Below are 27,987 nucleotides of genomic sequence, written 5' to 3'. Positions count from 1 at the left end.
TACGTTGTTATGCGATCATATTGTTAGTCCACCCCTCTGAGATCCTCAGCTCCGTGCCAGCTGGTCAAAATACCAAGCTCTTCCCAATAAAGACATCTCTTGCCAGCCTCACTCAGGGTGTTTAATCAAACTTGTCTCTAAGAGAACAGCACAAACAAAAGCCAACACAGTCCTAAACTGCAGCGCTCCAAGAGAAGGAAATCCAGGCTGGCCTGGCTCTTTTTGTTCCATGAACATGCAAGAGTGGAACTGTGATCCTTGCAGAGCAGCAAAGCAGGGCATCTCTGGGGGGACTCTACCCTGACACCCGTACTGATTAGATGTCCTATGCAACGAGTAGCAAGGTTTCAGCCTGGCCACGGATTTGCTTTCATCCATCTTTACTTAAGTAGCCTTTTGATCATGCAGCTGCCAGCAGTGCAAGCCCTGTCGCCCCCAGCTGTTCAGTTCCCAGCGCTGCCAGCACAGGGGAACCTGTAGCTGAGGGGCTGAGACCTTGTCTCCCTCCAGAGGTGAAGATGCTCCCAGCTGTGTGAATGCAGGAACACTGGCAGCTCCATCTGCCTGGCCGGCACCCAGCTTATGCCTGAGTGCTGCAAGAAGTGTCTGGGTCCCTAGTAAATGCCGTAGGTGGGCTCCTGAGTGTTTCGGTATCTGTCCAGGTACCTCAGAGGCTGGTGGCGCGGGAACTTCAGCTGCGGAGGATGGTAAACGGGTGGCCTCACAAACTCAAACACAGGCTCTCTCATATCTGGAAAGGGGTAATGCAAAACGTCAGCAAGATGGTTCAGTCCCAAACCTCGGACCTCCCCCTTCACTAGCAAGGGCCCCCATGTGCACACAGGACCAGGGCTGGTCAAGCATGTGCTGGTGAAGGCTCTGTCAGTGTTATTTTAAAATGCTCAATCAAAATGTTCTTTGAGAGGCTGTTTTAGACTGCTGTTTGTTTGGGGGATGATGGTGCAGTAAGTAACCACTCTGTGCTGTAACAGATCCTAGACAACCACCAAGAGCAAGTGCGAGCCTCCAGTCACAGCTCGCTCAGCAGCCCTGTGTGCTACTCACAGGACCGTGTCCCAGTTCACCAACAGGCTCCCTCCAGCACCTCTGAACACTGCATTGCTTACTGAGAAGTTGATGGAAGACCTCAGTAACGGAGCTGTCCCATTGACACTGGAAAAATGCCAGCCCTGCTGGGGTCATTGCATCCTCGTGCTTTCTGTAGAAGTCAAATGTGCTAAAGGTTCGCATCTTGAGGCTGTGGCTGGAAACAAGACACAAGCACAACACCTGACGTAAACCACTTTTCCCGCAGCATCCTGGTAGGCAACCACTTCCCCACATCACCCCAGAGTCTATAAAACAGAGGTATATAACCTCTTTTCTTCCCTGTGAGGGTGCTGAGGCACTGGCACGGGGTGCCCAGAGAAGCTGTGGCTGCCCCATCCCTGGCAGTGTTCAAGGCCAGGTTGGATGGAGCTTGGAGCAAGCTGCTCTAGTGGAAGGTGTCCCTGCCCATGGCAGGGGGTTGGAACTGGGTAAGCCTGAAGGTCCCATCCAACACAACCTTTCTAGAGTTCTATGAAAAGGAAGTCACCAAAAGCAAGCCTCACAGGTTCTCCAGCTCCATGCACATTCCTGCCCATGCAGGACAAACCACTTTCTTAACAGTCTGTTTAAAGCAACAGGATACCACAGTGCTTGCAGGGCTGGGATTGTGGCTTCAGGTGACAAAAAACCTCAAAACAGCTCCAAACAACCCTGCAGATTAAAAGAAACTGCTCTCCTACAGCAGTAATAACCATGTGATCATAGCACTAACAACCAAGCCAACGGAGTGCAAAACTACCCAGTGAAAGCCTGAATTACCACGGCATTGGCCGAGCATCCTCGCTGAAATCTATGGGGCAGTCTTGCTTGAAGAGGAGGAAGATGAAGCGATGGTAGCCAGTTCCCATGGCAGGGAAGGGCGGCAAGTAGTGGCAGATCTCCTTACCCGACTTAAAGTCGTTGCCTGGGATGTTTGTCCTGAACACAAAGAAGTTTACTTCAATAGACCCATTCATTTCCCTCCATTAGAACCAGCAGACTCAACCCAGAATTGAAAATCACTCTGAGCTGCGTTTTGACGTGACTGGTGCCCTGTTTGACAAGTGAACAGATAGTAGAGGCTGCTTTCACTGGAAGAAAATTCATACCCAGTTATCTGAATGCCAAACAGCAACAACACCTGGAACTACTGCATGTTTAACAGAACCCAGAACACAGGGGCAGAAAAGCTACTGGCAGGAGCACCAAAGCAAGCCACTGAACTGCTGTAGTAAATGTTTATTCCCCAGCTCTGCTGGAGGAGTTTCTACCTGCTCTGCCTGGGCTTTCCCTGGGCTAAACAGCACATGCCTCTGATGTACTCACACCAGCCAGTGGAGGTACTCTGAGTCTGTGTCTCTTAGATGTCCATCTGCAAACACACAAAACAGAGAAAGGCGACTTAGGGGCACCCTGGTGTTTGTATCAACCCCAAAGGGTAAATGCTTTGAATGGAGGGGTCAGCTCAAGACCTCCCAGCATTCCTTTCCTGTCACAAAAGTAACTCATTCTAATAGGACTGGGCTTAAAATGAGGAGCAAAAAACTCTACAGATGTAATTCCAAAACTAATAGAACTTCTTGGTCATCTGCTTCACTTCACTGTGCCTTGGTTTCAAACAATGTCAGCTAACCTGCCTCCCAGGCAGACTGCCAAGGGAGAGAGGAGTTAACAAAAGTTTGTTGGGGGTAAACAAAAGATGGGAGCCAGGGAATTGTTTCCTCTACACTGTGACAGAGGTTTTGTCGCGTCACTGTCCATCTCTCAGCCAGAGATCTGGGGAGGCTACAGCCCTTTCTGCATATGTCCCTGCTTAGCAGGTATCACATCACCTCTGGTTATTTCCCAAAGGAAACAGAAGCTAACCAAAAGCAGACTGAAATGACCAGTTTAAACATGTTTTATTAAAGAACTCACTACTCACCTGGATTTGTGAGCAACACGGTCCAGAGGGAGCCTTTATCTGCCTCATATGACACTGCAGGGGGACCAGAAGCCTGAAAGAACAACATAAAAAGAACATACATTGCTCAAACAGGTTCCATTAAGACCAGATCGCAATTTCCAAGGCAAAGAACATAAACTTCTTGTGGGCAAGACCAGGATGCAACACAGACTAGACACAGCCATGCCACCCAGCTTCACATGGAGAGCCCCCTGGAGCGTTAATAAACATCAGCGTGCTGGTAGACAGTGATCCTGTTGCAAAGCTCTGTCCTTCTCATTTCCAGGAAATAGATTTCCTTCATCGCAGAGGAAATAACCCTTTTAAAAGAAATCCCCCCAAACAAACAAGCCTGTTAGAAGCATCTGACAGAAACACAGAGGCTTCCCATGGGGTTGAGGTTGCTCCCCGCTCCCCTCACACACCTCTGATGGAGTTACCATGTTCCCATAGTATACTGGCACAAGGTACTCATCTTCTTGGCTGTACTCCACCCTCAAGGTAATCCAAGGGGTGAATGTGGCTCCCTTGAACAAGTCACGAAATATCCCACAGTGCTCTGCTACACGCTGCTTGTGGAATGGGCCACTGCTCTTCTCCCACTCAGCTCTGACTTTGTTGAGGGGAATCAGCACTGCAAGGAGAGAGAAATGCTGCAGGAGGCAGCTGGGCACCAAGAGCAGCCAGGACAGGGAGAAAAGGTGGTAGGGCACAGACCAGTCCTGAGCCGGGCTGCTCTTTCCATCTCAGTATTCTGGTGGTTCTCCCTCAGGATCTTTTTTCTTTTCTTGAGTTCTTTAGACCGCAGCAGCTTATCACGCGGCAGACTGATGTCAGTCTTTGGCTCTTCACAAAGGGATGAAAAAGTCATGTATGTAAAAATGCGAATACCTCAAACACCCAAACACAAACCCCCTGCAACATAGAATCATAGAATAGTTAGGGTTGGAAAGGACCTCAAGATCATCTAGTTCCAACCCCCCTGCCATAGGCAGGGACACCTCACGCTAAACCATCCCACCCAAGGCTTCATCCAACCTGGCCTTGAACACTGCCAGAGATGGAGCACTCACAACCCCCCTGGGCAACCCATTCCAGTGCCTCACCACCCTAACAGGAAAGAATTTCCTCCTTATATCCAATCTAAACTTCCCCTGTTTAAGTTTTAACCCGTTACCTCTTGTCCTGTCACTACAGTACCTGACGGAGAGACCCTCGCCAGCATCCCTATAGGCCCCCTTCAGCTAGAGTGTGAGAGAGGTGCAAACTTCAAGACATAGGGGACTAAATTCTACCACCTTCCCCCTCCATCTCCACACTTCTGCTCCTTCCTTCCCCAACTCATAGCATTCCTAGTCCTGTGGGTTTCCCAGCTGGTGAGCAGGTCGTCTCTGGGGCTGCTCAGCAGAGCAGCCGAACTATGTTACTTGCTGCAGGTCTAAAGCTCTAGGTCCTGGGATTCCCAGGAATCATTTTGTTACTCTGCTCAATGTCTTTTGGGAGGAGGCCAGCCTCCCTCCGTTCAGAAAACTGTAGCCCCTTTCCCCTGAAGACGTTTGTGCACTGCAAACTTTGAAACAAAACAAACAAAAACATCAGGACGAGCCTCGTGCCAAAGCACCTCATCAGCTCTTAACACCCACAGTTTCCCTGACCTTTAGCAGCAAAACCATGTGGTGCAGCTGCTTCCACGAGTACCTGGCTGGGGACTGGTGTGCTGCCGGTACGTTTTCCACCACCGGGGCCTCCTGCTCTCCTTTTCCGCCAATTTGAAGTAACGAGTGAAACTGCGGTATTTTTCCAGCGCTTCCAAGTTGCTGACGTCGATATGTTCGTTGGGCATCGGTCCCAGAGGGGCTGCCCGCTTGCAGAGCGCGGCTGGAAGCGAAGAGAGTTCCTAATTCATACAGAGAACGGGAAACGAGACGGAAGGAGCCCGCGGAGGGCGAAGAGCAGGAGCACGGGCCGGGCCAGTGCCACCCCAACCCCGCTTGGGGAACCCAGACGTCCGCGAGCTCTCCTGTCCCCCTCCAGCCCCGAGCGGCTCCCGCTGCCCACCCGTGCGGAACCGCGGCTTCTCGGCCCGTTTCTCACCGGCCGTGCCGAAGGATCGCGCACCGCACCGCGCCGCCATCAGCAAGGGCGCCGCCATGATGTGAGTCTCCCGCAAGGGAAGGCCCCCGTTACTATAGCGACAGGGGCTCCGCCGCGCAGGGGCTGCCTTGAAGGGCCCCCGCTGCCGTAGCAACGGGGCTGTCGCAGCCAGGGCCTGGCTAGAAACGTCCCCACAGCCGCAGGGTGACGGGCTCTTCCCACGCCCGGGACGCTTCTCCGCGCCCGCGCCCTTGCTCCTCGGTCCCCAGCGCTGGGACGCTGAGCGGAGCGAAGTGGTGCTGCTGTCAGCCAGGGGCGGCTGGGAGGGAAGCAGAAGCCCAGCATAGCAGCCACGTTTCTTCAGGAAAAGGCTCCCCAAGGAAAAGCTGGAGCTACCAGTGAGCTGTGGAATGGCCTCGGGGTGCTGCGGGATGTCATGGAAACCCCGAGGCAGAGCCGCCACACAGTTCTTGCCTTGCCCATCCTTGCAGCAAGACCAAACCTCCTCCGTCCCCTCTAATAGCTTGGCTGTCACAGCCCTGCCCAAGAGCCAGCAGCACACCAACTGAATCCTGCCCACAAGGGCAATTGCCTCCCAGGCAGTGCCAGTGGCACTGGGCTGTGGGGTGGAGGCCGGACAAAGTGTGTGCTTGCAGCCTCAGCCAGGGATTTCACACTCGGAACATGTCAAGACTGTTTTTTAAAGAAAAGAACAGCTGCTCCATGAAAACTGGGATTATTTAATGTTTGTCATTCCCAGCCCATGCAGAGGGCACGGTGGCCTCCTGCAAGGATGGACACAGCCACTCACAGAGTAGTGTGTAGGGCTGCCACCTCCTCAGTATGACAGGGTTCAAGTGGTGTAGGGCGCTTTCTTCAGGCTGTCCAGGAAGATCTGCTCATTTTCTAAGAAACGGTGGTCCTGAGAGGGATGGACAGGATTGGTATCAGAGTGCCACAAGAACGGGGTCGCAGTTCAAAGTGTCAGTCATGAGTAAGGGAAGTGTCCCAAACCCTCTTTCATCTGGGCAGGTACCCATCTGTGGTACCCCCTGGGTGTAATGCCCCACCTCACAAGCCCATAACCTCACACAGAGGAAGCCTCAAAGAGCATCCCTGCCTGGAGAATGACCCAGCAGGGAGCTGACAGGAGAGGACGCGGGTATCACAAAGCCAGAGTCCAGCAGAACTAGCTTCTTCTCACCCCATCCCTGGGTGGAAGAGGGGCAACCCCATAAAGTCAAGGATATTCTCCACGAACCCAAGGCAAGCTGTGAGGATCCACCCATCCTTGCTTCTGGTATTGCCCCTCAAGATGCCAGCCCAGCAGCTCAGAAATGATCTCAGGAGATCCTCCAGCCTATCACTACCAGGCTTCACCCAGCCTGCTCCAACCCCGCTGATTGAAGCTCCTTCCACCCATGGTCTCCTACCACCTCACCTGCTGGGCCTTGTAGTTCAGCAGCAGCAGGCTGATGTAGTGGTCAGTGGGGCTGGCCATGGACAGGGCTTCTGGGATAGGAGGCAGAAAGCCTGGAACATTGTGTAGTGCCTGTGCTGCTAAGGAGACAACAGAGCATCCCTTTTCGTTTTCTGCTGCCTGCATGTCCCTGCAGCAGGGTCCTCCCCAGCCTCCCAGTGCAAGCAGGAGGTTTAACCCACCTGCCTCTCCCCCCTCCTTCCCCTTCCAGGCGATGCCCTCGCTCAAGAGAGCGCAGCTCCTTGGACAAGGAGGCCAAGCCACATCTGAGGTTTACACACAGGGGAACTAAAAGAGCTCTCAGAACACCTCAAGCCTCCTGAGAAGTGGAATACAAGTGCAGGTGTCCCCAGCAGCATACAGGAAGCCTTACGCAGTGTGGTGGGAATGCCCGTCATAGGGGCACTGAGGTCCTTGCCCATAGTCTGCAGCGTCACAGGGCTCCTGGGTAGCATCTCACGTAGCTGTTCAAGCTGTTTCCTCTGGCGAGCCATGCTCAGCCGCTCCTGCCCCATCCCCAAGAGACAAGCTGTTTGGAAAGGTCCAGGCCCCTGGCATGGCAGCCCCAAGCCAAGAAGGGAAGGTCTGGGGGTATTTGCCTGGTGCAGACACTGTTCCTGCTGCTTTAGCTGCTCCAAGTGCTGCTGTATGACCTGCAGCCTGCTCTGGTGCTCAGACTCTACTCTGCGTGCCTCCCGCAGGGCTCGCTCCCCTTCCTCATACTTCTGGGAGGACAGCTGTAAGAGAGCAGCTGGGGAGGCTGGGGACAGGGACCCTCGCTGCCCTGAGGCAGGGCTCCTCTGTGCATCCCCTTATCCCCCTCCCAGGACAGGATTTGGATTCATGACTTTGGGAGGGACAGGAAACCCCAGCTTTGTTGCTGGCCCCTGTACAGCCATGAATTGCAGTGCAGATGCTCTACTTGCCTTGGTTGTGCTTTTAATCTCCTCCTCACGGTTCTGGATGCGCAATGCGGCCCTGTTCACCTTCTCCTTCTCATGCCTCAGCTCCTGCCATGCTTCTTCCAGCAGCTCCCTGTCCCTCAACAAGTGATTCTCCTTCACTTTCAGCTCACGGCTCCGGATCTTCAGCTCTGCCTGCTCCTAGCGTGGGCATGGGGAAAACTAGTGCATCACCAGCCCTGTTGAGCTTTTCATGTGTGCCAGTTTTTGGTGCAGAGCAGCGCCACCAGGTACCCAAGCAGTGTCCTCATACACCCACCTTTGGGGGGGGGGGGGGGGCAGGGCTGGCACAGCTTGGATTGTACAGATACACAAACACACTCCTTCCCCAGAAAAGACGGAACCCCCCACCATGTTGCATACCCTAAAACATGCTCAAGGCATGGCACTTTGTCAACAGTGGAAATATTCAGCCTGAATGTGATATTTTTCACCCTTGTAGTCCTTACTAATGCAGCTTTGCCATGCTGCCTGTGCCACATATCCCCTCTGGAAGCCCCAGCGGGGAGCAGAACTGGCACTGGACAAATCCCCATGGTACAGGGAGGTTTTGCTTTATCCAGCACAGGGGTTTCATCTTGCCAGACTTCCAACGGAGGCAGCTGCACCTGGTCTGGCTGCCCAACCTCCTCACAGGCAAAGGGGAGACAGAGACTGATGCTTAAGTCCATCTCTAAAACAGGCTGGTGTAGGCTGTTTCTGGAACAGCTGGATTCTCAGCACCCCGAGTGAAGTCTCGGTCTTAAACACCTGAAGGCAACGCTGAATGCCTCCCCATGGGCAGGACCCATCCGTGAGCCTGCCAAGCAGTGCTGGAGGCCACAGGAAGGGGCTCTGCTGTGGTACCTTGGCTAGGCTCATGATGGTGCTCTCTCTCTGGGAGGCCGTCTGCAGGGTTTGGTCCATCTCACGCTCCAGCTTCTGTCGCTCCTCCAGCAATGCACTCTGGAGAGCATCACAAGAGAGGAAGAGAAAAGCACCAAGTCCCATTTGCCCCAGTATTTTTCTCCTTTAGCTCATCTCTGCCACCAAACACCACGCAACGTCTACAAGCTTGTTCAAGCCTACAACACCTGTCATGAACCCTGCATAGAGAGCTCTGGCCCCATGCTCCTCGAGAACCAGTGTGCATCATACACACACACAGAAGCCTCTTGCATCTGTGTGCAAGAGGGTTGGTCTGATTGCGATTCACTGTGAGACCAGGTGTGGTATTGAGGAGCCAGATGGCAGAGGAAGGATGCTACAGCCCAGTACCCAAATCTCATTTCTACCACACACTGCAGCCCTGGTCAGACTCAAGGGACATGCAGAAAGCACCTGGAGATGTCTGCCTCACCTTACCTTCTCCCTCTCCAGCTCTGCTCGCTCCATGAAGAGCTGCTGGGTCATGCCTCGCCGCTGCTCCTCCAGTGAGTGCTGCAGCAATTCCGCTTTGGATTGCTCTGCCACCAGCCTCCATCTCTCCTGGGTTCAGACATAGAGAAAAGACAGATGCCACCCACAGGCTCCAGGCCAGGAACCTCCGATGGGCAAGGCATATGTCCCACAGCCAGACAGGAGGGCTGACCTGGGCAACAGACACAGTGTGGGCTCACCTGCTCACTCAGCCTGGAATCCATTCTAGTGATCACCTCCTGGAATCGGCTCCACCCCTCCTCCATGTCCCTCTTCTGTTGTGACAGCCTGTCCTCAAGCACTAGTGAGAGGAAGCAACAGGGCCATGAGCAGCATGAGGTGGGAAGCCCTCCTCTTGCTGTACTATGTTCACAGAAAAGCTGCATGTGTTTATGCTCATCACCTTCTGTGCATCCCCAGGACACTGTTTTTGAAGTGGAGACCCGGAGGTGTCCAGTGACCAAAACAGGCCTTGGCCCCCAGCTTCTGGCTAACTTGGGTCAACTTCTCCCTGTTTCCTGGGTGTCCCCAGCCCTGGCAGGGATCCTGCAGACATTCTGACACATAGGAACAGCAGAAGTACCTTTGAGCTGCTTGTCCCACTGCTGTGCCAGTTCCTGGGATGTGGTTTGGTGCATGGTCTCCACCTTGTGTGAGAGGTCATGCAGGTCACTGGAGAACTTCTCCATCTGCTCGATGATACCATTCAAAGACCTGCGGAGAGGAGAGAGGGGAGGGTCACCCCTGTGGACACACTTGGTCTCACTGTGATGGAGAAGGGGATGTGTGGTGGGCCAAAGGCTGGGCAGCCCTGCCCTGAACCTCTCTGGGTCATGACAGAGTGGTAGGAGGACAGAGCTGCTGCTTAGAGTACCAGAGGATATTAAACAGATCAGCATCCTGGAGGCAGTGGGTGGGAGAGGGGATGGCACCTCCTGCCATGGTTCTATGCTGGTTCCCGTAGAGCAGGGAACTCCATGGCCAGGGACTCATGTGGGGATATGGCACCAGGTGTCAGCACCTGGTATGTGAGGTGGCACTGGTCACTGCATCAATCTCCAGGTCTTTCAGCCGTTTCAGCCGCTGGAGCTGCTCTTCGTAGTCTTTGCGCATCTCCTTGACCAATGTCCTGCAGGACCCAGGGAAGGAGCCCACCACGGGCTGTTACAAACCAGTGCTCCCCATGACAGCACTGTGGAAGAGGCTTGGTTGTGGGGCTGAGAACCAGGTCCCAGGAGCTGAGCTGGCATGGTAGTCTGTTACGGGGCATCCCACTGACAGGCACCCACATTTCGGTGAACCACATTTCGCAGTTATGGGCTTCTCTACCAAAACCTGATTTCTCATTGACTATGTGGTCATCAGCGACTCACTGACCAGAATAAAAGGGATCTAGGCGAGGTAAAACGCTGCATTAAGCATCTTTCAAAGTTCAGAGCATTCACTTTAAAATAATGTGTGCAGCCAGATCTTCCCATTTCCACCTACAAAGCAAATCCTCATTCCAAAAGCCACTGAGCTGCCCATAACACAGTGTTTCTGGGCTCTGACTTCTCCATTCCCTGTGTTCCCAAACTACTCCCTGGTTCCTTTGGTAAGACTGGGACTACCAGCCCCATGTGTGCTGCTCATGCTGCTCTTACCCAGCATCTTCACCCGGCTCCCACCCAGGGAGGTCATAGCAAGGAACAAGTGTTACTTTCATGGCAATACCCATGACCCTCCACCCAAAGTGCACACAGGGATTTAGGAGCAGACCAGTGTCACTATGTGCACAGGGAAACATACAGACACCCTGCAGTCTGAGCCCTGAACCCCCCTGCTACTGCCCAGTGTATTGTCCTGGTTGGCAATGTGCTGGCAATGGGAGTGGCCCCACCTTCTTGTCATCCATGGGACAGAGTTGGTGAGAGTGGACCCCCACCTCAGCTCACCCATGGGCTGCTCTTTGCCTCCACCAGGTCCACATTGACATGGTTTTGTGCCTGCACGTCCCACGGATAGATTTGGGAAGTGCTCCAGCATTCCCAGCCTGGGGAGATGGATGGGGCAGCAGGCAAGTACCTGACAGAAAAGAGGAGCAGAGGTGAGAGCTTGATACCTGTATGTGCTCTCGAGATGATCCAGGTCTGCCTGGTGCCGCTGCTGGAGACTCTCCAGCATCAGTTTGTACTGAGTCCGCTCCATCTCCAGCATCTGGACCTGTTGGGCAGCCAGAGAAGGTCCTTGTGCTGCCGCAGGGACAGAGATCCACAGCAGCTCTTAGCGACCATAGACATCCCTGGACAGGGAGGTTTCTCCTCCCTCCCGTCACCCTGATGTTATCTGGAGCAGACGCAACCCCTTCTCCTTCTCCTGGGTCTCCCATGGTCCGCACCCAGCAGGCTATGGGGTTCACCTGGCTCTCCAGCTCTGCCACACGGGCCTGGGCCCTGAGGAGCTCTGCATGACAGCCTGATGCATCCTTGTAGAACTGGGTTGTGGGAGCTCCCAGCCTCCTCTCATGTAGCAAGCCTGGGGCTGCAGAATCTGCCTAAGGAGATGAAGAAAGAAAATTAAGACTCTTTGGAATCAGTGGGTTTGTGGTGGGGCCATCAACCCTCAAAGGAAGGCACGAGCCTCACCTGCAACTGTGGGGCACTCTGCAGATGTGCCCTGGGTGCAGCAAAATGCAGGGACACAGGGATGCTCTCAGGGAGGTAAAGCCCTGGGCACCTCCTCCCAGCATGGGAATGGCAATCTACCCCCAGCCTGCTGGTGTCCCTCCTCTCCCCTTCTCCAGCCCAAGCCCATTGCTGCCCTGGGCCCTTTCTCTCCAGTTGACACCCAGCAAGTAGCCCCTACCCCAGACACAAGCATGCTGGGCTCTTCCTTCTCTGGTAAGACACCCAAGGATACAAACATGAGTCCCCTAGGAGAAAGCGTGTGTTCTGCCACGAGGGCAGGCACAGAGGCCAAGCTAAATGAGAAATGGAGGCTTCAAAGACCAAAACTTATTTCCCTTCCATTGTCTAGAAACAATGTCAGAGCATCTTCACCACCATACTGGAAAAAACAGCTGAAGAAAGTCTTCTATCAACTGGAGCCTCTGTTGTCTACTTAACATCATCCATATATATATGCCTGGGGAACTATGTAATGCTGCTCAGGCAACACAGGGTTGTAAATACATTGTGATTTACAAAGCACATGTGCTTTGGCCTGATAAACACAGCTTGTGGCATCTCAGGGCTCTCCACACACTTTGCCTCCATGAACACAGGCTCACAGAGAGGCAAAGTGAGGCACATCTTTCCTCCTGCTGAGGGAGCATGGACAGAGCTGAATCACAGTTTGTCAGTGGACAGGGCTCAAGATCACTGCCCTGATCCTGCACCTCTTGGGGGCACAGCCCCAGCACCTACCTGAGTGAGCACAGCAGGGCCTGGTATCTTCTGCTCTTGTGTGATTGTGGTTGTAGGGACTGAAAATTGGACAAGTCTGTGATTTAGATGTGGGAAAATGAACCATCCCCTCCCAGAAGGATGAGGGCCTCGTGGGAGGAGCAAGAAGGATCCTGCTCCCTCCAGTGGTTGCTGATGGGGATTGTCGTGGTTTAAACCCAGCCACACAGCTCGTCCACTCACTCCCCCCCACTTTCTCCCTCTTTCTTTCCTTCCCCCCGACCTTGGCTCCCGGAGGGATGGGGAGGAGAATTGAGAGAATGTAACTCCCACGGGTTGAGATAAGAACAGCCCAGTAACTAAGGTATAACACAAACCACTGCTGCTACCACCAATAATGATAATAATGATAAGAGAAAATAACAAGGGAAGATAATACAATACCACTCGCCGAACGAGTCTGACCCCCCCTGAAGAGAGCCCGTGCCCTTCCGGGTAACTCCCAGTTACCTCCCTGGGCATGATGTGCTGTGGTACGGAATACCTCTTTGGCTAGCTTTGGTCAGGTGTCCTGTCTCTGCTTCCTCCTGGCCTCCCCTCGTCCCTGACAGAGCACGAGACTCATAAAGGCCTTAGTCAGAGTAAACATTACTTAGCAACAACTAAAAACATCAGTGTTATCAGCTCTGTTCCCAGGCTGAAAATCAAAACACAAAGCTGCACCAGCTGCTAAGGAGAAAAACTGACTGCTACTGCTAAACCCAGGACAGGGATGGATGCTCAGACAGCCTTGCCCACCTACCCCTACAGCCACCCCAGACGCTGCAGACAGCCTGCACCCCTGCCCCACCTCATGCACAATAATGATGGGACTCTGCTCTGCAGAGCAAGTCTGGAGGCAAAGCATGGCTCCTCCTCCATCTCCATCACTTAGGGAAAAGGCTGGCTCCCCTAAGTCACTTTCAGTGGCCTAAGAACTGCTGCACAACCTCAGTCACAACAGCAGGGGGTCTTCCAGCACACAGCACTACTGGGATGAGTCTGAGGATAGCAGGAGGGAAAGGAGAGAGACACAGGACAACACAAACTTAAGCCCACCCATTGCTCAGAGACAGCAAGCCCCTTGCAGCCCTCTGAAACCCCAAAGGCAGAACTGCAGAGCTCAGTGTGCCTCAGCACCATGTCCCCACCATGTCACAAAATGGGAATGGTGGGATCCTGCAGCTTGGCAGCCCTCTGACAACGGCTGCTCAAAGCCTGGGCAGCATTCACATGGCCAACGGCAATGATGCTGTGGCTCCTGCCTTTTTTTGGGGTGTTTTTTTGCAGGGCAGGGGGACTCTTTCTGCATACTGCTGCTGAAATTGTACAACCACATGAAACGCACCCAGGGCACTGTCATCTCTGGTGGGATTCCCCTGCACAGACTTCAATGGGTGAGCTGAGTCTTGTTTTGTGGTGCTGAGCCAGGGGACCAGCTGCCTGCATGGGTACAGAGACACCAGTGATGCACAGCAGTGTCACAGCTCAGGGAGAGGCATACAGATATTATCCTGATTGGCACTTCTAGAAGCTTGAAGCTGGGTTGCCCCACTGTAATCAAACAAGCAAGAGCCTGACAGTCCTTCACAGCTTCCTTCCCTCCCAGTGACAGAGTTCCCAGTGACCAAAGCAGGACCCAGGGCAGTGTGTACAATCCTGGCCACAACTGGAAGGAGAGCACAGAGGTTTGATGGGACTGCAGGCAGTATCAGCAGAATAAAGCCCTGCATTATTACCCCAAGCCAAGCCAAGATAGTGCTTAAAATTATTTTCTTAAATTGGAGCCAAGAATTTCTGAGAGGTCCTGCTGGAGCAGCTACATGTGGAGCAGATGCAAGAGTTGCGGCCACAAACCATGACCTTACCTGACAGGAGACCAGGGATCCAGCCCATTGCCTGGAGCTTCTGAAGGCTTGGCATTTCTCTCCTGGGTCTTTGCCTGTGCTTGGGCTTTCTTGTGTGCCAACGGGGCCATCAGCCAGTCCTCCTCCTCCCCTGGTGGGTCAGGTTGAGGCGCTGCCTTCTCTGCTGCCGGAAGCTGGCTGGTGGAGCAGTGCCGCCTGGCTGTGGCAGGGCTGGCGTGGCTCACTGTGGGACTGGCTTTCACCGGGGACAACAGCTCTGAATCCATAAAAGCTTCATCTTTCAAACCCAGCCAGTCTCCTCTATTCCTGCTCCCCCACACAGGGTTCCGGCTGGCTGGAGGAGGCTTGTGGCAAGGCTCTGGTTTTGCTTCACTGCTGGTCTCAGCAGAAAACCTGCTGCAAGGACAAGCAGTTGCATACCTGCCTGTGAGGGGACCCCAGGGACTCTGCTTGCTCTGTCAGAGGGGAAGCAGCCATGCACTCACGGAGCACAATACCTCACAGATTGCCTTTTCCCTAGCTGGCCACTGGGCATGGAGGCCATCGTGGGCTGGTATGCTCCAAAGTCAAAATCCTCCTTGTCCCATCCATCTTCCTTCTCTGTTCAGATAACCAGCCTTGAGTCAGCACCCAGAGAAACAGCCATCTGCAAAGGCACCAGCCCTTTTCCTCCCCTATAATTTCCACTAGGATTGCTGCCTCTGGGAAAACACAGGTGGAACCATCATTCCCAGCAACCCATGAGCAAGTGCCTCCTCAGTGTGGCTGGGAAAAGCTTCTTAGCTGGAAATCAGACCATCTCCAAAGGCAATGGAGTTATGGCTACTGCGCAAACGCGCCCAGGCTGCCTCAAGGGCAAAGTACTACACTTCTGCACTAGCCACCTTTCCCTGCACTACCTGACAGCCCATTAGCATCCCTGCAAGGGCATCAGAAATCAATCTCACTCTCCCAAGCCAATGCTATCACCTCTGCAGACCTTCCCAGCATCCCTGGCTGTGCTCACCTGGCTGGTTTTGGTATTTCTTATCCAGTTTGAACTCCCTGGGCTCTCCCTTGCTTGGCTGTTTCAGGATCTTGCCCATGGAGCCTTGTCCCAGCAATTCATCTATCATGGAATGGGCTGGCCAGAGCTCCTCTCTGTTAGGGACACAGTGGCAGATTGGTTTCTCTGAGGGGCAGGACTCATCCTCAGCATGCAGCCTTGCCAGGGGGCTCTGGCTCTTCTCTGCCAAACAAGGCTGCTCTTGTCCCTTTCTGGGAGACACAGGCAGAAGCTCCAGCACCTCCTACCCAGCATGGTGGCACCATCTCAACACACAAGACATCCCCTACTTTACCACTGCCTCTTCATTGCCCTTACTCTTGTGCCTTCTCTCCTTACTTCTCATCTCCTTTTGGGCCACTCCCAAATCCCAGTGCATCCGTCAAGTCATCATCATCTTCAAATGTGAGCTCCCTCCTCTGGACTGGTGCCATGGTGTGCAGGGGCATCTGAGGTGGCTCTGTGGATGGGATCACACAAGGAAGGAGATTCGATCAGAGCTTCCATTTTTTTTTTTTTTTTTTTTAAACAAGAGATCAAAGCATCCCTGACTGCTCTTATCACTCAGGACCATTTAAAAAGTAATTTTTAAATAACTCTTCCAAGTAACCACATCTCATAGTAAGTGAAGAAGTGGCAATGTGCTACTGCCTGGTTTGTAGTCATGCATCCACTGATTGTACATTGCTGGGTATCACTGAGTTTTCTGCTCTGGCTAACACCAGGAGCTCCTTTACCTTTGCAAGTTTCCAATCAGATAATTCCTGTCCCTCATCACCCAAAGTCGTGCTCCACCAAGGCACCTTAGTCCGTGCCCTAACCTACTAGCTGCTACTTGTGGGTGGGGTGGATTTATCAGGGTGAAAGGTGATTTTTAGAGGACTATCAGACTATTTAAGCTGAAAGAAGGAATATTTAGCTTCAGTATTAGAAAAAAAAGTCTTCATTACGAGAGTGGTGAGGCCCTGGCACAGGGTGCCCTGAGAAGCTGTGGCTGCCCCATCCCTGGCAGTGTTCAAGGCCAGGCTGGACAGGGCTTGGAGCAACCTGCTGTAGTGGAAGGTGTCCCTGCTTGTGGCAGGGGGCTGGAACTGGATGAGCTTTAAGGTCCCTCCTAACTGAAACTGTTTTATGATTAGTATCCCTGTTGCAGGAACAAGAGGAATGAGTGCCAGTAACACAGCCATAGTGTAGATGGATCCCACCGACAGGTGCACCAACTATGGTTTGGTGTGGACCAGTGATGTTCTCAGCAACCCAAATCCTGACCCAGAAAACTTGTTCTCATCTGGCAACATGCAGAAAAGGCTGGATGAGGTCAAATGTGAGATACGAACCTCCATTCCCAGAAAGGAAAGGTCATTTCTGAAACCAGTGGCAAACTGAAAATATCAAGCACTCAATGAGCTGGGTCACAGTTAACTCCGTTACCAAGTTACATATGCCAATATATATACCAATAAATGATTAATAAGAGATGGACTAGGTGGCTTTCAATTCAGTTCAATCAGTTTGGACCTCACACAAACTCAGCCAGCTGCTGATTCACTTAATACAAAGAAAATGCATCAAGCAACCCTGCTTACCTTTTTCTTTGCTCTGTTCTGTGTTCTTCTCAGAGCTGCTTTTAGTGCCAGCTGAAGATGGCTTTTTGGGAGCATCCTGCTCCTCATCAGATAAAAGCCCCACCAAAGGATCATCTAAATTTGGAAATTATCCCATAGGAAAGGAGAATAATAAGAAAAACAAATAAACCCAATGTTATTTAGAAGAAGAGTTCTGTGCTAAGCCAAGTTCTATCCCGTACCATGTGCACATGGGGACAGCAGATCGTATCTGCTCAAAGCCATGGTTCTGCAGGGACCTGGGATACCCTTGAGTCTCCCTGCACTTCACACACGCAAGAGTTACATTTATGTTCAGTTTTTCCATGTTTTCTTCCTCCTACGAAAAAATAATGCAAACTTTGGGTGCTTTAATGCTTGAACACTGTTTAGGCAAAGAAAAAGGGGAGAAAAAAAGCTCACCTAAATCACCTAAAACCTATCTGTAATTTGAACAGATACTAATCTTGGTTAAAGTGCAGCCTTTGACAAGCAGATCTCAGCTGTGCCAGAAAACTATTGCTCCTGTTTGGAAGTTGGACAGAATCCCTTCTGACACAAGGGCTGCATCTTTTTTTTTTCCTTTGATCATCTCTGTAGGTCTAGATTTGCATCAGCATCGTAGGAGTGAAGGACCCAAGTTTCACTGAGCAGCCAAGCATTTAGTTAACACATTAGGCAAACTATGGTGTCCCGGTTTAAGTAACTCAGAACCATGCAGCTGCTCACTCACTCCTCCCCTTCCTCCCCCTGCTCCCAGACAGATGGGAAGGAGAATTGAAAGAGTGTAACTCCCACGGCTTGAGATAAGAACAGTCCAGTAACTAAGGTATAACATAAAACCACTACTGCTACCACTAATAATGATAAGGGAAATAACAAGGTGTCCTGGGTTCAGCAGTAGCAGTCATTTTTCTCCTTCTTAGTAGCTAGTGCAGTGCTATGTTTTGCTTTTTTTTGGCCTGGGAAGAGAGCTGATAACGCTGATGCTTTTAGTTGCTGCTCAAATGTTTGGTCTGGCCAAGGACTTTCTGAGCCTCATGCTCTGCCAGGGAGGAGGGGAGGCCACGAGGAAGCAGAGACAGGACACCTGACCCACACTAGCCAAAGAGGTATTCCATACCACAGCACGTCATGCCTGGAGAGGTAACTGGGAGTTACCCGGAAGGGCAGGCTCTCTCTGTTCGGGGGGGTCGAACTCGTTCGGCGGTGGTATCGTATTCTCTTGTTATTTTCTCTTATCAATATTATCATTGGCGGTAGCAGCAGTGATTTGTGTTATACCTTAGTTACTGGGCTGTTCTTATCTCAACCCGTGGGAGTTACATTCTCCTGATTCTCCTCCCCATCCCTCCGGGAGTGGGGAGGGTCGGGGGGGGGGGGGGGTGTGAGTGAACGACCTGTGTGGATTGGTTTAAACCACGACACAAGGGAAGAGAATACAACTGCTCAACACCTACTGCCTGATACCCAGCCCAACCCAAGCAGTGATCTAGCCCTTTTGGGTAACTTCCCCCATTTTCTATACTGGGCATGACATGCTGTGGTATGGAATACCCCTATGGCTAGTTTGGGTCAGGTGTCCCGTCTCTGCTTCCTCCTGGCTTCCCCTCCTCCCTGGCAGAGCACGAGACTGAGAAAGTCCTTCGTCAGAGTAAACATTACTGAGCAACAACTAAAACCATCAGTGTTACCAGTGCTGTTCCCAGCTGAAAGTCAAAAAACACAGCTACTAAGGAGAAAAATGACTGCTACTGATGAACCCAGGATATAAGGGCAGAGAGCAAGGGCAGAGTCCTCAGCTGCCCCCATGCGTCTACGTGCTGAAGTGAAGAGAGATCCTACCTTCAAAGTTCTTGTGCAGCTGGCGAGCAGAAGGAGATGAGAGTGCCTTCTTTTCCATAGCAGGCTTTTCTGGAAAGAGAGGCCACAGATGTTAAGACAACGTACTGCAGAGACATCCCTGTTCCACCCTGACTGAAAGTCAGTTTTCTGGTGGCAGCCCCCTAAAAGCAGATGTTGTGACACATAGCTCACCCACAGCCCTACCAGATGGGAATCTTTCTGGAAAGGCCTCCTTGCAAGCAGAGAAAAAAAGGGCCCGGGGAAGAACAGGACACTTTGGGGACAGGCATTTCTTAAACACAACCACTCTTGCTCTCCTGACACAGAGATTAAGCAGATTCCAGTAGGAACACTTTGCAGAGGGAACAGCCAAATGGTGTTTGGTGGGAAGCTGCTATGGGAAGAGCATGGGTGCTCTTGCTGCTATTAGCGATGTAATAACATCCTGAAGAGGGGCCAGGTGATACCTATGGGACAACAGGTGGCCAGAAAAACACTCCCCCAAAAAGGGAACAGGAAAATTATTTTCGGGAGCAAGTAATTTTTTTGTTCCCTATACCAGATGAAAATATTCCCTGCTCGTTTACAATCAGGCTGCGAAAAGAAAAGTAAAATCTCCTTTTTAATCTTCTCAGGAGTTAGCTGCTTTCCTGTGATTTTTACTCCTCCGCCCAAGGAGTCACATTTCCCAGAACACTGCACAGTTGTCTTCCCTGGTCCAGAACTGGATTTTGGCATTCCCAGGAAATCAGCTGGCTGGTAAACTTCAGGAAATTTACCAGGAATTCTGTTTGGATGTTGTGGTTTGAACTGAGCTGGAAACTCAGCACCAGGCAGCTGCTTGCTCACCCCTGGGTGGGATGGGGAGGGGAATCAGAACAATGTAAAACCCATGGGTTGAGATAAGAACAGTTCAGTAGCTAAAGTATGATATTCTACTAGTAATATTACTAATAGTAGTAATAATAAGAGAAGTAAGAAGGGGAGAGAATATAAAAAAACAAAAGGAGAAATGAAAAAAACCACTAACCAGCAGTGATGCACAACTGCTCAGCACCCGCTGACTAATACCCAGTCTGACCCGAGCAGCAATCTGGCCCTTCCAGGTGACTCCCCCCAGTTTATATACTGGGCATGACGTGCTGTGGTATGGAGTATTTCTTTGGCTAGTTTGGGTCTGGTGTCTCTGCTTCCTTCTAGTTTCCTGTGCTCCTTCTCACTGGAAGAGCATGAGATTGAAAAGTCCTTGATCAGGGTGCTACTGAGCAACTAAACCAGCAGGGTGTTACCAGCATTATTCTCAGCCTAAAGCCAAAACACAGCAGTGTAACAGCTACTAAGAAGAAAATTATCTCTATTCCAGGACACACAGCTGAAACCAGGACACTGGAAAAAAAAAACAACAGGAAGAGATAGGGTGATGGACATGGGCATATTCCTGAGCTAGGCACTACAAAGGGGGATTTGTCCACCACACCCAGGGCACACAGAAGCTTTTAGCAAGAGATGAACTTCACTTGGCCTCCCCAGGTTGATGTCTACCCTATTCAATGGTCTCTGATTCTGGGCAACCCTGCTCCATGCTCTGCTCCCTGCTGCATCCCCCCTCACAGTTGGAACCCTCTCACAGATCAATGGCTGTTGTACAGCATCTCCTGCTTGTGGGAGGGGAGGAACAGGATAAAGATGCTTCCCTTCCAGCTGCAAAGAAGGTCCATTTTACCATTCATCTCAGGAGGTCACCAAACACGTCATCGGTGGAGCCCAAAATGAAACAAATTCAAAGTGTTGAGGAGGCAGGAGAGCTCACTCTGCTGCTCAACAGTCCAACTACCATCCGGCAGTGGTTGCCTGTGCAACCTGTGGATGTCTGAAAAGCGAAGGAAGCGTTAAACTGGAGCCACCTACACTCGCTGCCTTGTCCTGCAGGGCAGCTGCTGTGGAGAAGGCTGGCTGGGCGCAAGAAAAGACATCCTATGTGCGAGAGCAGAGGAGAGAAAAAAGAGCCTTTCCCACACACCACGTCCTGACTCACAAGTGAAAGCCTGAGCTGCGGCAGAATTCAGCGGGTTCAGCAGGAGCAAAGAAACCTCAAATTATCCATCAGAGCACTACTGGAAGCGAAGAGAGTTCCCAATTCATACAGAGAACGGGAGGGAGCCCGCGGAGGGCGAAGAGCAGGAGCACGGGCCGGGCCAGTGCCACCCCAACCCCGCTTGGGGAACCCAGACGTCCGCGAGCTCTCCTGTCCCCCTCCAGCCCCGAGCGGCTCCCGCTGCCCACCCGTGCGGAACCGCGGCTTCTCGGCCCGTTTCTCACCGGCCGTGCCGAAGGATCGCGCACCGCACCGCGCCGCCATCAGCAAGGGCGCCGCCATGATGTGAGTCTCCCGCAAGGGAAGGCCCCCGTTACTATAGCGACAGGGGCTCCGCCGCGCAGGGGCTGCCTTGAAGGGCCCCCGCTGCCGTAGCAACGGGGCTGTCGCAGCCAGGGCCTGGCTAGAAACGTCCCCACAGCCGCAGGGTGACGGGCTCTTCCCACGCCCGGGACGCTTCTCCGCGCCCGCGCCCTTGCTCCTCGGTCCCCAGCGCTGGGACGCTGAGCGGAGCGAAGTGGCGCTGCTGTCAGCCAGGGGCGGCTGGGAGGGAAGCAGAAGCCCAGCATAGCAGCCACGTTTCTTCAGGAAAAGGCTCCCCAAGGAAAAGCTGGAGCTACCAGTGAGCTGTGGAATGGCCTCGGGGTGCTGCGGGATGTCATGGAAACCCCGAGGCAGAGCCGCCACACAGTTCTTGCCTTGCCCATCCTTGCAGCAAGACCAAACCTCCTCCGTCCCCTCTAATAGCTTGGCTGTCACAGCCCTGCCCAAGAGCCAGCAGCACACCAACTGAATCCTGCCCACAAGGGCAATTGCCTCCCAGGCAGTGCCAGTGGCACTGGGCTGTGGGGTGGAGGCCGGACAAAGTGTGTGCTTGCAGCCTCAGCCAGGGATTTCACACTCGGAACATGTCAAGACTGTTTTTTAAAGAAAAGAACAGCTGCTCCATGAAAACTGGGATTATTTAATGTTTGTCATTCCCAGCCCATGCAGAGGGCACGGTGGCCTCCTGCAAGGATGGACACAGCCACTCACAGAGTAGTGTGTAGGGCTGCCACCTCCTCAGTATGACAGGGTTCAAGTGGTGTAGGGCGCTTTCTTCAGGCTGTCCAGGAAGATCTGCTCATTTTCTAAGAAACGGTGGTCCTGAGAGGGATGGACAGGATTGGTATCAGAGTGCCACAAGAACGGGGTCGCAGTTCAAAGTGTCAGTCATGAGTAAGGGAAGTGTCCCAAACCCTCTTTCATCTGGGCAGGTACCCATCTGTGGTACCCCCTGGGTGTAATGCCCCACCTCACAAGCCCATAACCTCACACAGAGGAAGCCTCAAAGAGCATCCCTGCCTGGAGAATGACCCAGCAGGGAGCTGACAGGAGAGGACGCGGGTATCACAAAGCCAGAGTCCAGCAGAACTAGCTTCTTCTCACCCCATCCCTGCCCATCCTTGCAGCCAGCCCAGGAGCATTTTTATGTCATGGCTCTTAAGCTATGGGCCTTTTGTACACACACGGAGCTCCGCGATGGTGCCATCCGTATTGCTGTCGCTCCTGGCTTTCCCAGTCCAATTGCATGCAGCCTCTCTGATGCCTGCTCCCGGCTGTCCTGCAGCTCAGTATGTCAATATCCGGCGTCTCCTCCCACAGCCGAAGAGCCAGGAGGGAAAGCTGGGAGCTGGGCCTCTTCTGCAGCCACAGGCCTCCGCAACGGTGCAAAGTACTCAGCTGTAAAAATTCCAAGCGCCAACTTATGGTGGTACTGCGGGAAAAAAAACCCTAAGGTCTACACTTCCTTCGAACTGGAAGGCATCCTGCGCAATTGTTCAATTGGCAATGGCATTTCTGAGGGAAACAAGCTCCTCAAGGCATAAAGAGAAGGAATAAAGGAATAAAGAGAAGGAATAAAGGAATAATGAGAAAGAATAAAGACATAAAGAGAAGGAACAGCCTTTCATGAAAGAATCTATGTTGATTCAGTTGGAGTTCCTTGGGGAGTTCTTGATGAACATAAAGCTAGGAACTTAGGAGCAACAGGGTTTGAATCTTTTTGTGTGTGTGTTTTGGTAGGTTACAATCAATATAAATATAGATTGGATAAATTATATTTGTTATAATCAACAGAGGTTTATATATCATGCCAGGGATGCCATAAAAGGAACTGCAAAACGATTAGATGCTACCAGTAGAATGGCATGGGAAAATAGAGTAGGTTTAGATATTGATACGCAGATTGACTCCACAACTCTTTAAAGTTGTAAAGTAGGTATGCTTTATTCAGCGCTGGGGTGCATGGGGATAGCTCCTCCAAAGTATGCACACCCAGGGTCGTTTTTCCCTCTACATTTATTCTCTTAAGGTATACATATGCATTAGATTACTGATACACCTATACATATTTAGTATCTATCCCCACTTTGTATTATAATGAGGTAGAAGGTCCTTTGCGCCTGCGCAGTGCCCACTTCTGGTCATGGGCAGGGGTCTCAAGATGAAGTAAATGAATCTTCCTCCTGTGGGCAGGGGTCTTCAAGATGAAGTAAATGAGTCTTCCTCTTCTTAAGCTTTTCACCTTTTAATCTCCACGCATGGCCTTAGGGTTTGGTCGGTATCCCAACCATAAACCATCTGCTTCTCCCCCTTATCAATAGACTCAGGCGTCTGCTTTTCCTTGTCAATAGTTGCTTATCAGTAGAACCAGACCTCTGCTTCTCCCCTTATCAGTAGTTTGTGCCTTTGTTCTGCTTAGTAGGCATGATAGGTGCTTACAACAGACAATACTTTTGTTTAAGCAAGTGAATTTCTCTAACCCCCTTGTATATTGGTTAACCCTCTGCATCAGTCCCCCCTTTTCTATAAAGTGAGTAAATTCTTTTATTCTTCAGACAAGTTCCTCTTTCGACCAGTTCCTGCGGAAGGTATCTCTCAGCACCTTATTATGTGTGTTTGATAGGGAGGTCAAAATCATTATGTTTTGTAACATTCTCCAGTTCCAAACAAATAATTCAATAGACAATACAAAACTAATACTAACTAACATTAGAAGAACAATAATGGGGTGACACAACGTATTCAGTATGCCAGTTGCAGTTGGTGATAATCCCAAAAGTACATTTCACCAGTGGTGGCTTGTATCTGGTCCTACCCTTAGTAGGACTCTGCTTATTTCTTCTGTGCTATGATGGATGGTAATTAAAGTTTTCTTTCTGTTTTCCTGGACCCCTCTTATCAGGTCTGGATTTTATCAGTTGGTGGGATATAACTGGTGCTGAATATGTAAAGTCACACCCAGTGATCTTAGTAAAATTACAGAAAAATTAGAATGATTCTTAACAGTCAGGATTTCATTATCAGTACCTATTCTCACAAAAGCACAAGCAGTTCTTACGTACACACATATACAATATATACAAGTACAATATATACAAGTACAGTCCTTTGAGTAATGTCTGGATGGATTTCAAAATGATAAATGCCTTGTTCCGTATCAAGGCATATGTTCTTAGTATCAATTGTGTTTCTTCTCAGGCTATCACAGTTCTAGTTGGAGAGGCTTCTGGCTGATCTGAAAAGGTATCCGTTAGTGCCAGCAAATATCTATACCTCCCTTTTCTTGGCAGTTCTGTAAAGTTGATCTGCCACTGTTGTCCTGGTTCGTTGCCCCTCCCAATCTGACCCATTTTGGGTTTAGGACTACTTTTGGGGTTTGTTTGGAGGCAGAGATTACACTGATGACTTACCTGTTGAATAGTAGCATACAGAGTTCTAGCCATAATTTTGCTTATCAAATATTTATATCCACTCCCCAGTGTGTTTTTAATGTGCATTCTTTACTAAGGACCATAATGAAGATGAGGGAACAATTATCTTCCCCTGTGGTGTACTAGCCCACCCTTCGTCTTGATCTATAATTAATTTCTGATCTTCCTTATTATAGTTTGACTTAACTTTCAGAGAAATTTTCCATCAGGAATTAAAGCTCTTTCAATTGTTATCTCACCTTTTGCAGCTTCTTTTGCCTCTCTGTCCACCAGCTCATTTCCTTCCTCTAATTCTGGGCTCACCTTCTGGTGTGCCTTGACGTGCATAATTGCCACCTTCTCAGGTAGTTGGACCACTTCCAACAGTCTCAATATTTCTTGTGCATGTTTAATGTTTTTTCCTTGTGAATTCAACAGTCCTCTCCTTCCAAATGGCATCATGTGCATGCACAACTCTGAATGCGTATCTTGAGTCTGTATAGACATGTATGTTTTTTCCTCTTGCCAGTTCCAGAGCTCTAGTCAGAGCAATCAGTTCCACCTTGTCCTGGGTTCAGCAGCAGCCTGAACTCCCCCCAGCCGAGTACCGACCGATACCTTGTCCAACCCTGCAGTCCCTTCCCTTCCGGGGTAACTCCCGTTACATCCTGGGCATGACATGCTGTGGTATGGAATACCTCTTTGGTCAGTTTGGGTCAGGTGTCCTGTCTCTGCTTCCTCCCTGCCTCCCCTCCTCCCTGGCAGAGCATGAGGCTCAGAAAGTCCTTGGCCAGACCAAACATTTGAGCAGCAACTAAAAACTTTGATGTTATCAGCACTGTTCCCAGGCCAAAAGATCAAAGCACAGCACTGTACTAGCTCCTAAGAAGGAGAAAAATGACTGCTGCTGCTCAACCCAGGACATTATCCACCCTTTATTCCATACCATTCATGTCATGCTCAGATCCCACATCTTCAATATGCCATTGCTGTTACATATATATATACATCTACATATACACAGAGAAAAAGATAATTTCTTAGTGCATGGACCTATAAAGCTGCTGAGTCCATCTGGTCCATGATGGCAGGCTCCATCACTTGTAACAGTCTCTCAGAGCAGGAGAGGCTGTGTGCAGTGTTCACACTCGTGAATAACCTGGGCAATAGTGTCCATTGCTAAGTCCACCCCTCAATCATGAGTCCATCTCTATGTCGCATCTCTGCCCTGATGGCCTGAAGTGTCATGAGCCCACCAAGCTCAAAATAATTCACTGTCCCCTTCAGCAGTTTCTGCAGCTTGTTGCTGGGGACTCCAGAGAGCTGCCTTCCATCTCCGATGCTTCCAAAGCACTGGAGGGGTCCAGTGGACCAGATACTCGCTCATACTGTCCCACACACCGTCCCACTCATGACTGTCCAGCCTTGGGGAAGATCTCTTGGTCCTCCCATATTGTGGTCTAACCCCAGACAAGAAGCAAACCTGACTCTGCTTAACTTCTGAGATCAGACAAAATGGCCTTGGGTAGAACACACTCCGTGTGTGTGCCAACATGCTGATCCCCAGCACAATCAGCAGGCAGGTCCCAAGGGTACCCAAAGGCCATTCAAACCCTTCAGAACTCTCCAATGACGCTGCTGTACTTGTCCCTGGGGCTGGTGTAGCTGCTGTGCTTGCCGGGTCTCCCACCACCAGCTTCTCTTTCCCTGGGTGCAGCTCTTCCTCCTCTGCCTTGCTGGGAAATGCTGCCTGGGCTCCTGCATCCTCCTGGGGCTCGGCGGGCGGCTGCCGGGGGACGCTCTCGGCCGCCGCGGGGCTGGGCTCCTCCGCGGGGCTCGGCTCCTTCGCCGCCTCCTCCCGCTGCTCAGCAGCCGCCTTCCTCCCGGCCTCGGGCCCCGCTCCCGCCGCAGCCTGGTCCCCGGGGCCGCTCCCCCTCGGCTCCCCGCAGCCTCACAAAGACGGAGGAGAGGACAAGGGCCAGGACGGTGAAGAGCAGCGGGACGGCCAGGTACAAGTCCACGGCCACATCCATCTCTCCCGGCTGCTGGAGCCTGTCCGTATTACAAGTCATTGCGATAAAGTACAGTGAAACAAGAACCTTAGCCCAAGCCCCACATTTGATAAACACCAACACAGCAAATACCGGCTCTAAGTAATGTACTACATTCTGAAGCTCTGAGAGCAAGAGAAACAACTTCGAGAGCCAATAAATCAGCATTGTGACGACCATTAATCCGATCATCCCTGTCGTTATCTCAAGCCTTCGAGCCCCACGTTGGGCGCCAAAAAGAACTGTCATGGTTTAAACCCAACCACAAACCTCGTTCACTCACTCCCCCCCTTCTTGCCCTCACCCTGCTCCCAGAGGGACGGAGAGAAGAATCGAAAAGAATGCAACTCCCACGGGTTGAGACAAGAACAGTTTAGTAACTAAGGTATAACACAAATCACTACTGCTACCACCAATAATAATAATGGTAAAGGAAATAACAAGGGAAGAGAATACAACACCTCAGCACCAGCTAACTGATAACTCGCCCCACTCCCCCCAGCCGAGCACCGACCGATACCTCCTGCAACCCTGCAGTCCCTTCTCTTCTGGGGTAACTCCCCGTTACATCCTGGGCATGACGTGCTGTGGTATGGAATACCTCTTTGGTCAGTTTGGGTCAGGTGTCCTGTCTCTGCTTCCTCCCTGCCTCCCCTCCTCCCTGGCAGAGCATGAGGCTCACAAAGTCCTTGGGCAGACCAAACATTCGAGCAGTAACTGAAAACATCGGCGTTATCAGCACTGTTCCCAGGCCAAAAGATCAAAACACAGCACTGTACTAGCTCCTAAGAAGGAGAAAAATGACTGCTACTGCTCAACCCAGGACAGGTTTTCTCAAGTCTTTCAGACTGCACAGCACATTGGAGGTTTCCGAGTGCAGGAAGATTGCAAAGAGCATCTGATAAAAGTTATTTGAAAGTGTTTATTTTCTTACTTTTCAGTTTAGAAATTTCTGTTTCTTCTGGAATGCCTGGCACAGGGATCACTAGAACCTGCCAGGGCCCTGCCACGTCCCGCAATGCCTGGTGGGCTTCCGCCGGTCTTGCCAGAGCCAGGCAGGTCCCCTTGTGTTGAGCTCCCAGTGACAGCACCAGCAGCTGCACTGCCCAGGGGCTGCTCCTGCCCTGACACCTTCTCAGCACCTCTGACACCAGCAGCTCCTGCACACAAGGCTCCTGCTTTGCCCCCAGCACCTCTGCAGGCAGAGCTGAGCTCCAAGCACATGAACAAGCCCAGTGCCTCCTCCTCACCCATCCCCGGCTCCTGCAGCTGAGATGGCACCAGCACATCTCCTGACAGCTTCTCCTCCCTTCACAGCATGCACCCACAATGTGTTTCAAGCCAACACTAGAACA

At 51.5% G+C, this 27,987-nt stretch overlaps 2 protein-coding genes across 8 annotated transcripts; both read right to left on the bottom strand.

Annotated features, from left to right (window-relative positions):
• Nucleotides 1–99: 99 nt before the first annotated feature.
• Nucleotides 100–6,018, bottom strand: MRPL38 (mitochondrial ribosomal protein L38). Of its 2 annotated transcripts, none has more exons than XM_065694174.1 (9): nt 5,940–6,018; nt 4,733–4,912; nt 3,752–3,880; nt 3,460–3,668; nt 3,014–3,086; nt 2,416–2,461; nt 1,870–2,028; nt 1,128–1,264; nt 100–751 (listed from the first exon to the last, which is right to left on the bottom strand). In XM_065694174.1, the coding sequence occupies exons 2-9, from the start codon at nt 4,875–4,877 to the stop codon at nt 615–617; spliced, it is 1,035 nt and encodes a 344-aa protein (XP_065550246.1). In that variant the 5' UTR covers nt 4,878–4,912; nt 5,940–6,018; the 3' UTR covers nt 100–614. The 2 variants fall into 2 exon arrangements, with proteins under 2 accessions (XP_065550246.1, XP_065550245.1); XM_065694173.1 differs by lacking the exon at nt 5,940–6,018 and adding an exon at nt 5,129–5,236.
• Nucleotides 5,849–21,173, bottom strand: FBF1 (Fas binding factor 1). 6 transcript variants are annotated; one of them, XM_065694168.1, is made up of 23 exons: nt 21,072–21,143; nt 20,476–20,622; nt 19,783–19,971; nt 18,753–18,821; nt 16,890–17,003; nt 15,643–15,763; nt 15,265–15,398; nt 14,756–14,858; nt 14,259–14,654; nt 13,739–13,833; nt 12,862–12,955; nt 12,373–12,431; nt 11,367–11,497; nt 10,848–11,032; nt 9,990–10,097; nt 9,552–9,682; nt 9,169–9,269; nt 8,915–9,037; nt 8,417–8,515; nt 7,535–7,711; nt 6,982–7,114; nt 6,570–6,688; nt 5,849–6,050 (listed from the first exon to the last, which is right to left on the bottom strand). In XM_065694168.1, the coding sequence occupies exons 4-23, from the start codon at nt 18,808–18,810 to the stop codon at nt 5,982–5,984; spliced, it is 2,550 nt and encodes an 849-aa protein (XP_065550240.1). In that variant the 5' UTR covers nt 18,811–18,821; nt 19,783–19,971; nt 20,476–20,622; nt 21,072–21,143; the 3' UTR covers nt 5,849–5,981. The 6 variants fall into 6 exon arrangements, with proteins under 6 accessions (XP_065550240.1, XP_065550238.1, XP_065550241.1 ...); XM_065694166.1 differs by lacking the exon at nt 19,783–19,971; XM_065694169.1 differs by lacking the exon at nt 20,476–20,622.
• Between the last annotated feature and the right edge of the window lie 6,814 nt (nt 21,174–27,987).

This window comes from Lathamus discolor, chromosome 13, assembly GCF_037157495.1.
Source record: "Lathamus discolor isolate bLatDis1 chromosome 13, bLatDis1.hap1, whole genome shotgun sequence".
NCBI lineage: Eukaryota > Metazoa > Chordata > Aves > Psittaciformes > Psittacidae > Lathamus > Lathamus discolor.
Note: the sequence above shows the minus strand (reverse complement) of the source record. Positions and strands in the feature narration are given on the sequence as shown.

Bases quoted from the DNA above. Each gene is read 5' to 3' on its own strand.
- MRPL38 (XM_065694173.1), bottom strand. From the start codon at position 5,186: ATGGCGGCGCCCTTGCTGATGGCGGCGCGGTGCGGTGCGCGATCCTTC. The intron at 1,265-1,869 runs GTAATTCAGGCT...TCTTGTTTCCAG, and splicing joins GATGCTCGGCCAATGCCGTG to CCACAGCCTCAAGATGCGAA. The intron at 752-1,127 runs GTAAGCAATGCA...ACCCCTTTCCAG, and splicing joins GGTCTTCCATCAACTTCTCA to ATATGAGAGAGCCTGTGTTT.
- FBF1 (XM_065694166.1), bottom strand. The intron at 12,956-13,738 runs GTGCGTTTCATG...GTGCTCTGTCAG, and splicing joins CAGAGATGACAGTGCCCTGG to GGACGAGGGGAGGCCAGGAG. The intron at 11,498-12,372 runs GTAGGTGCTGGG...CTCCTTAGGCAG, and splicing joins GCCCTGCTGTGCTCACTCAG to ATTCTGCAGCCCCAGGCTTG.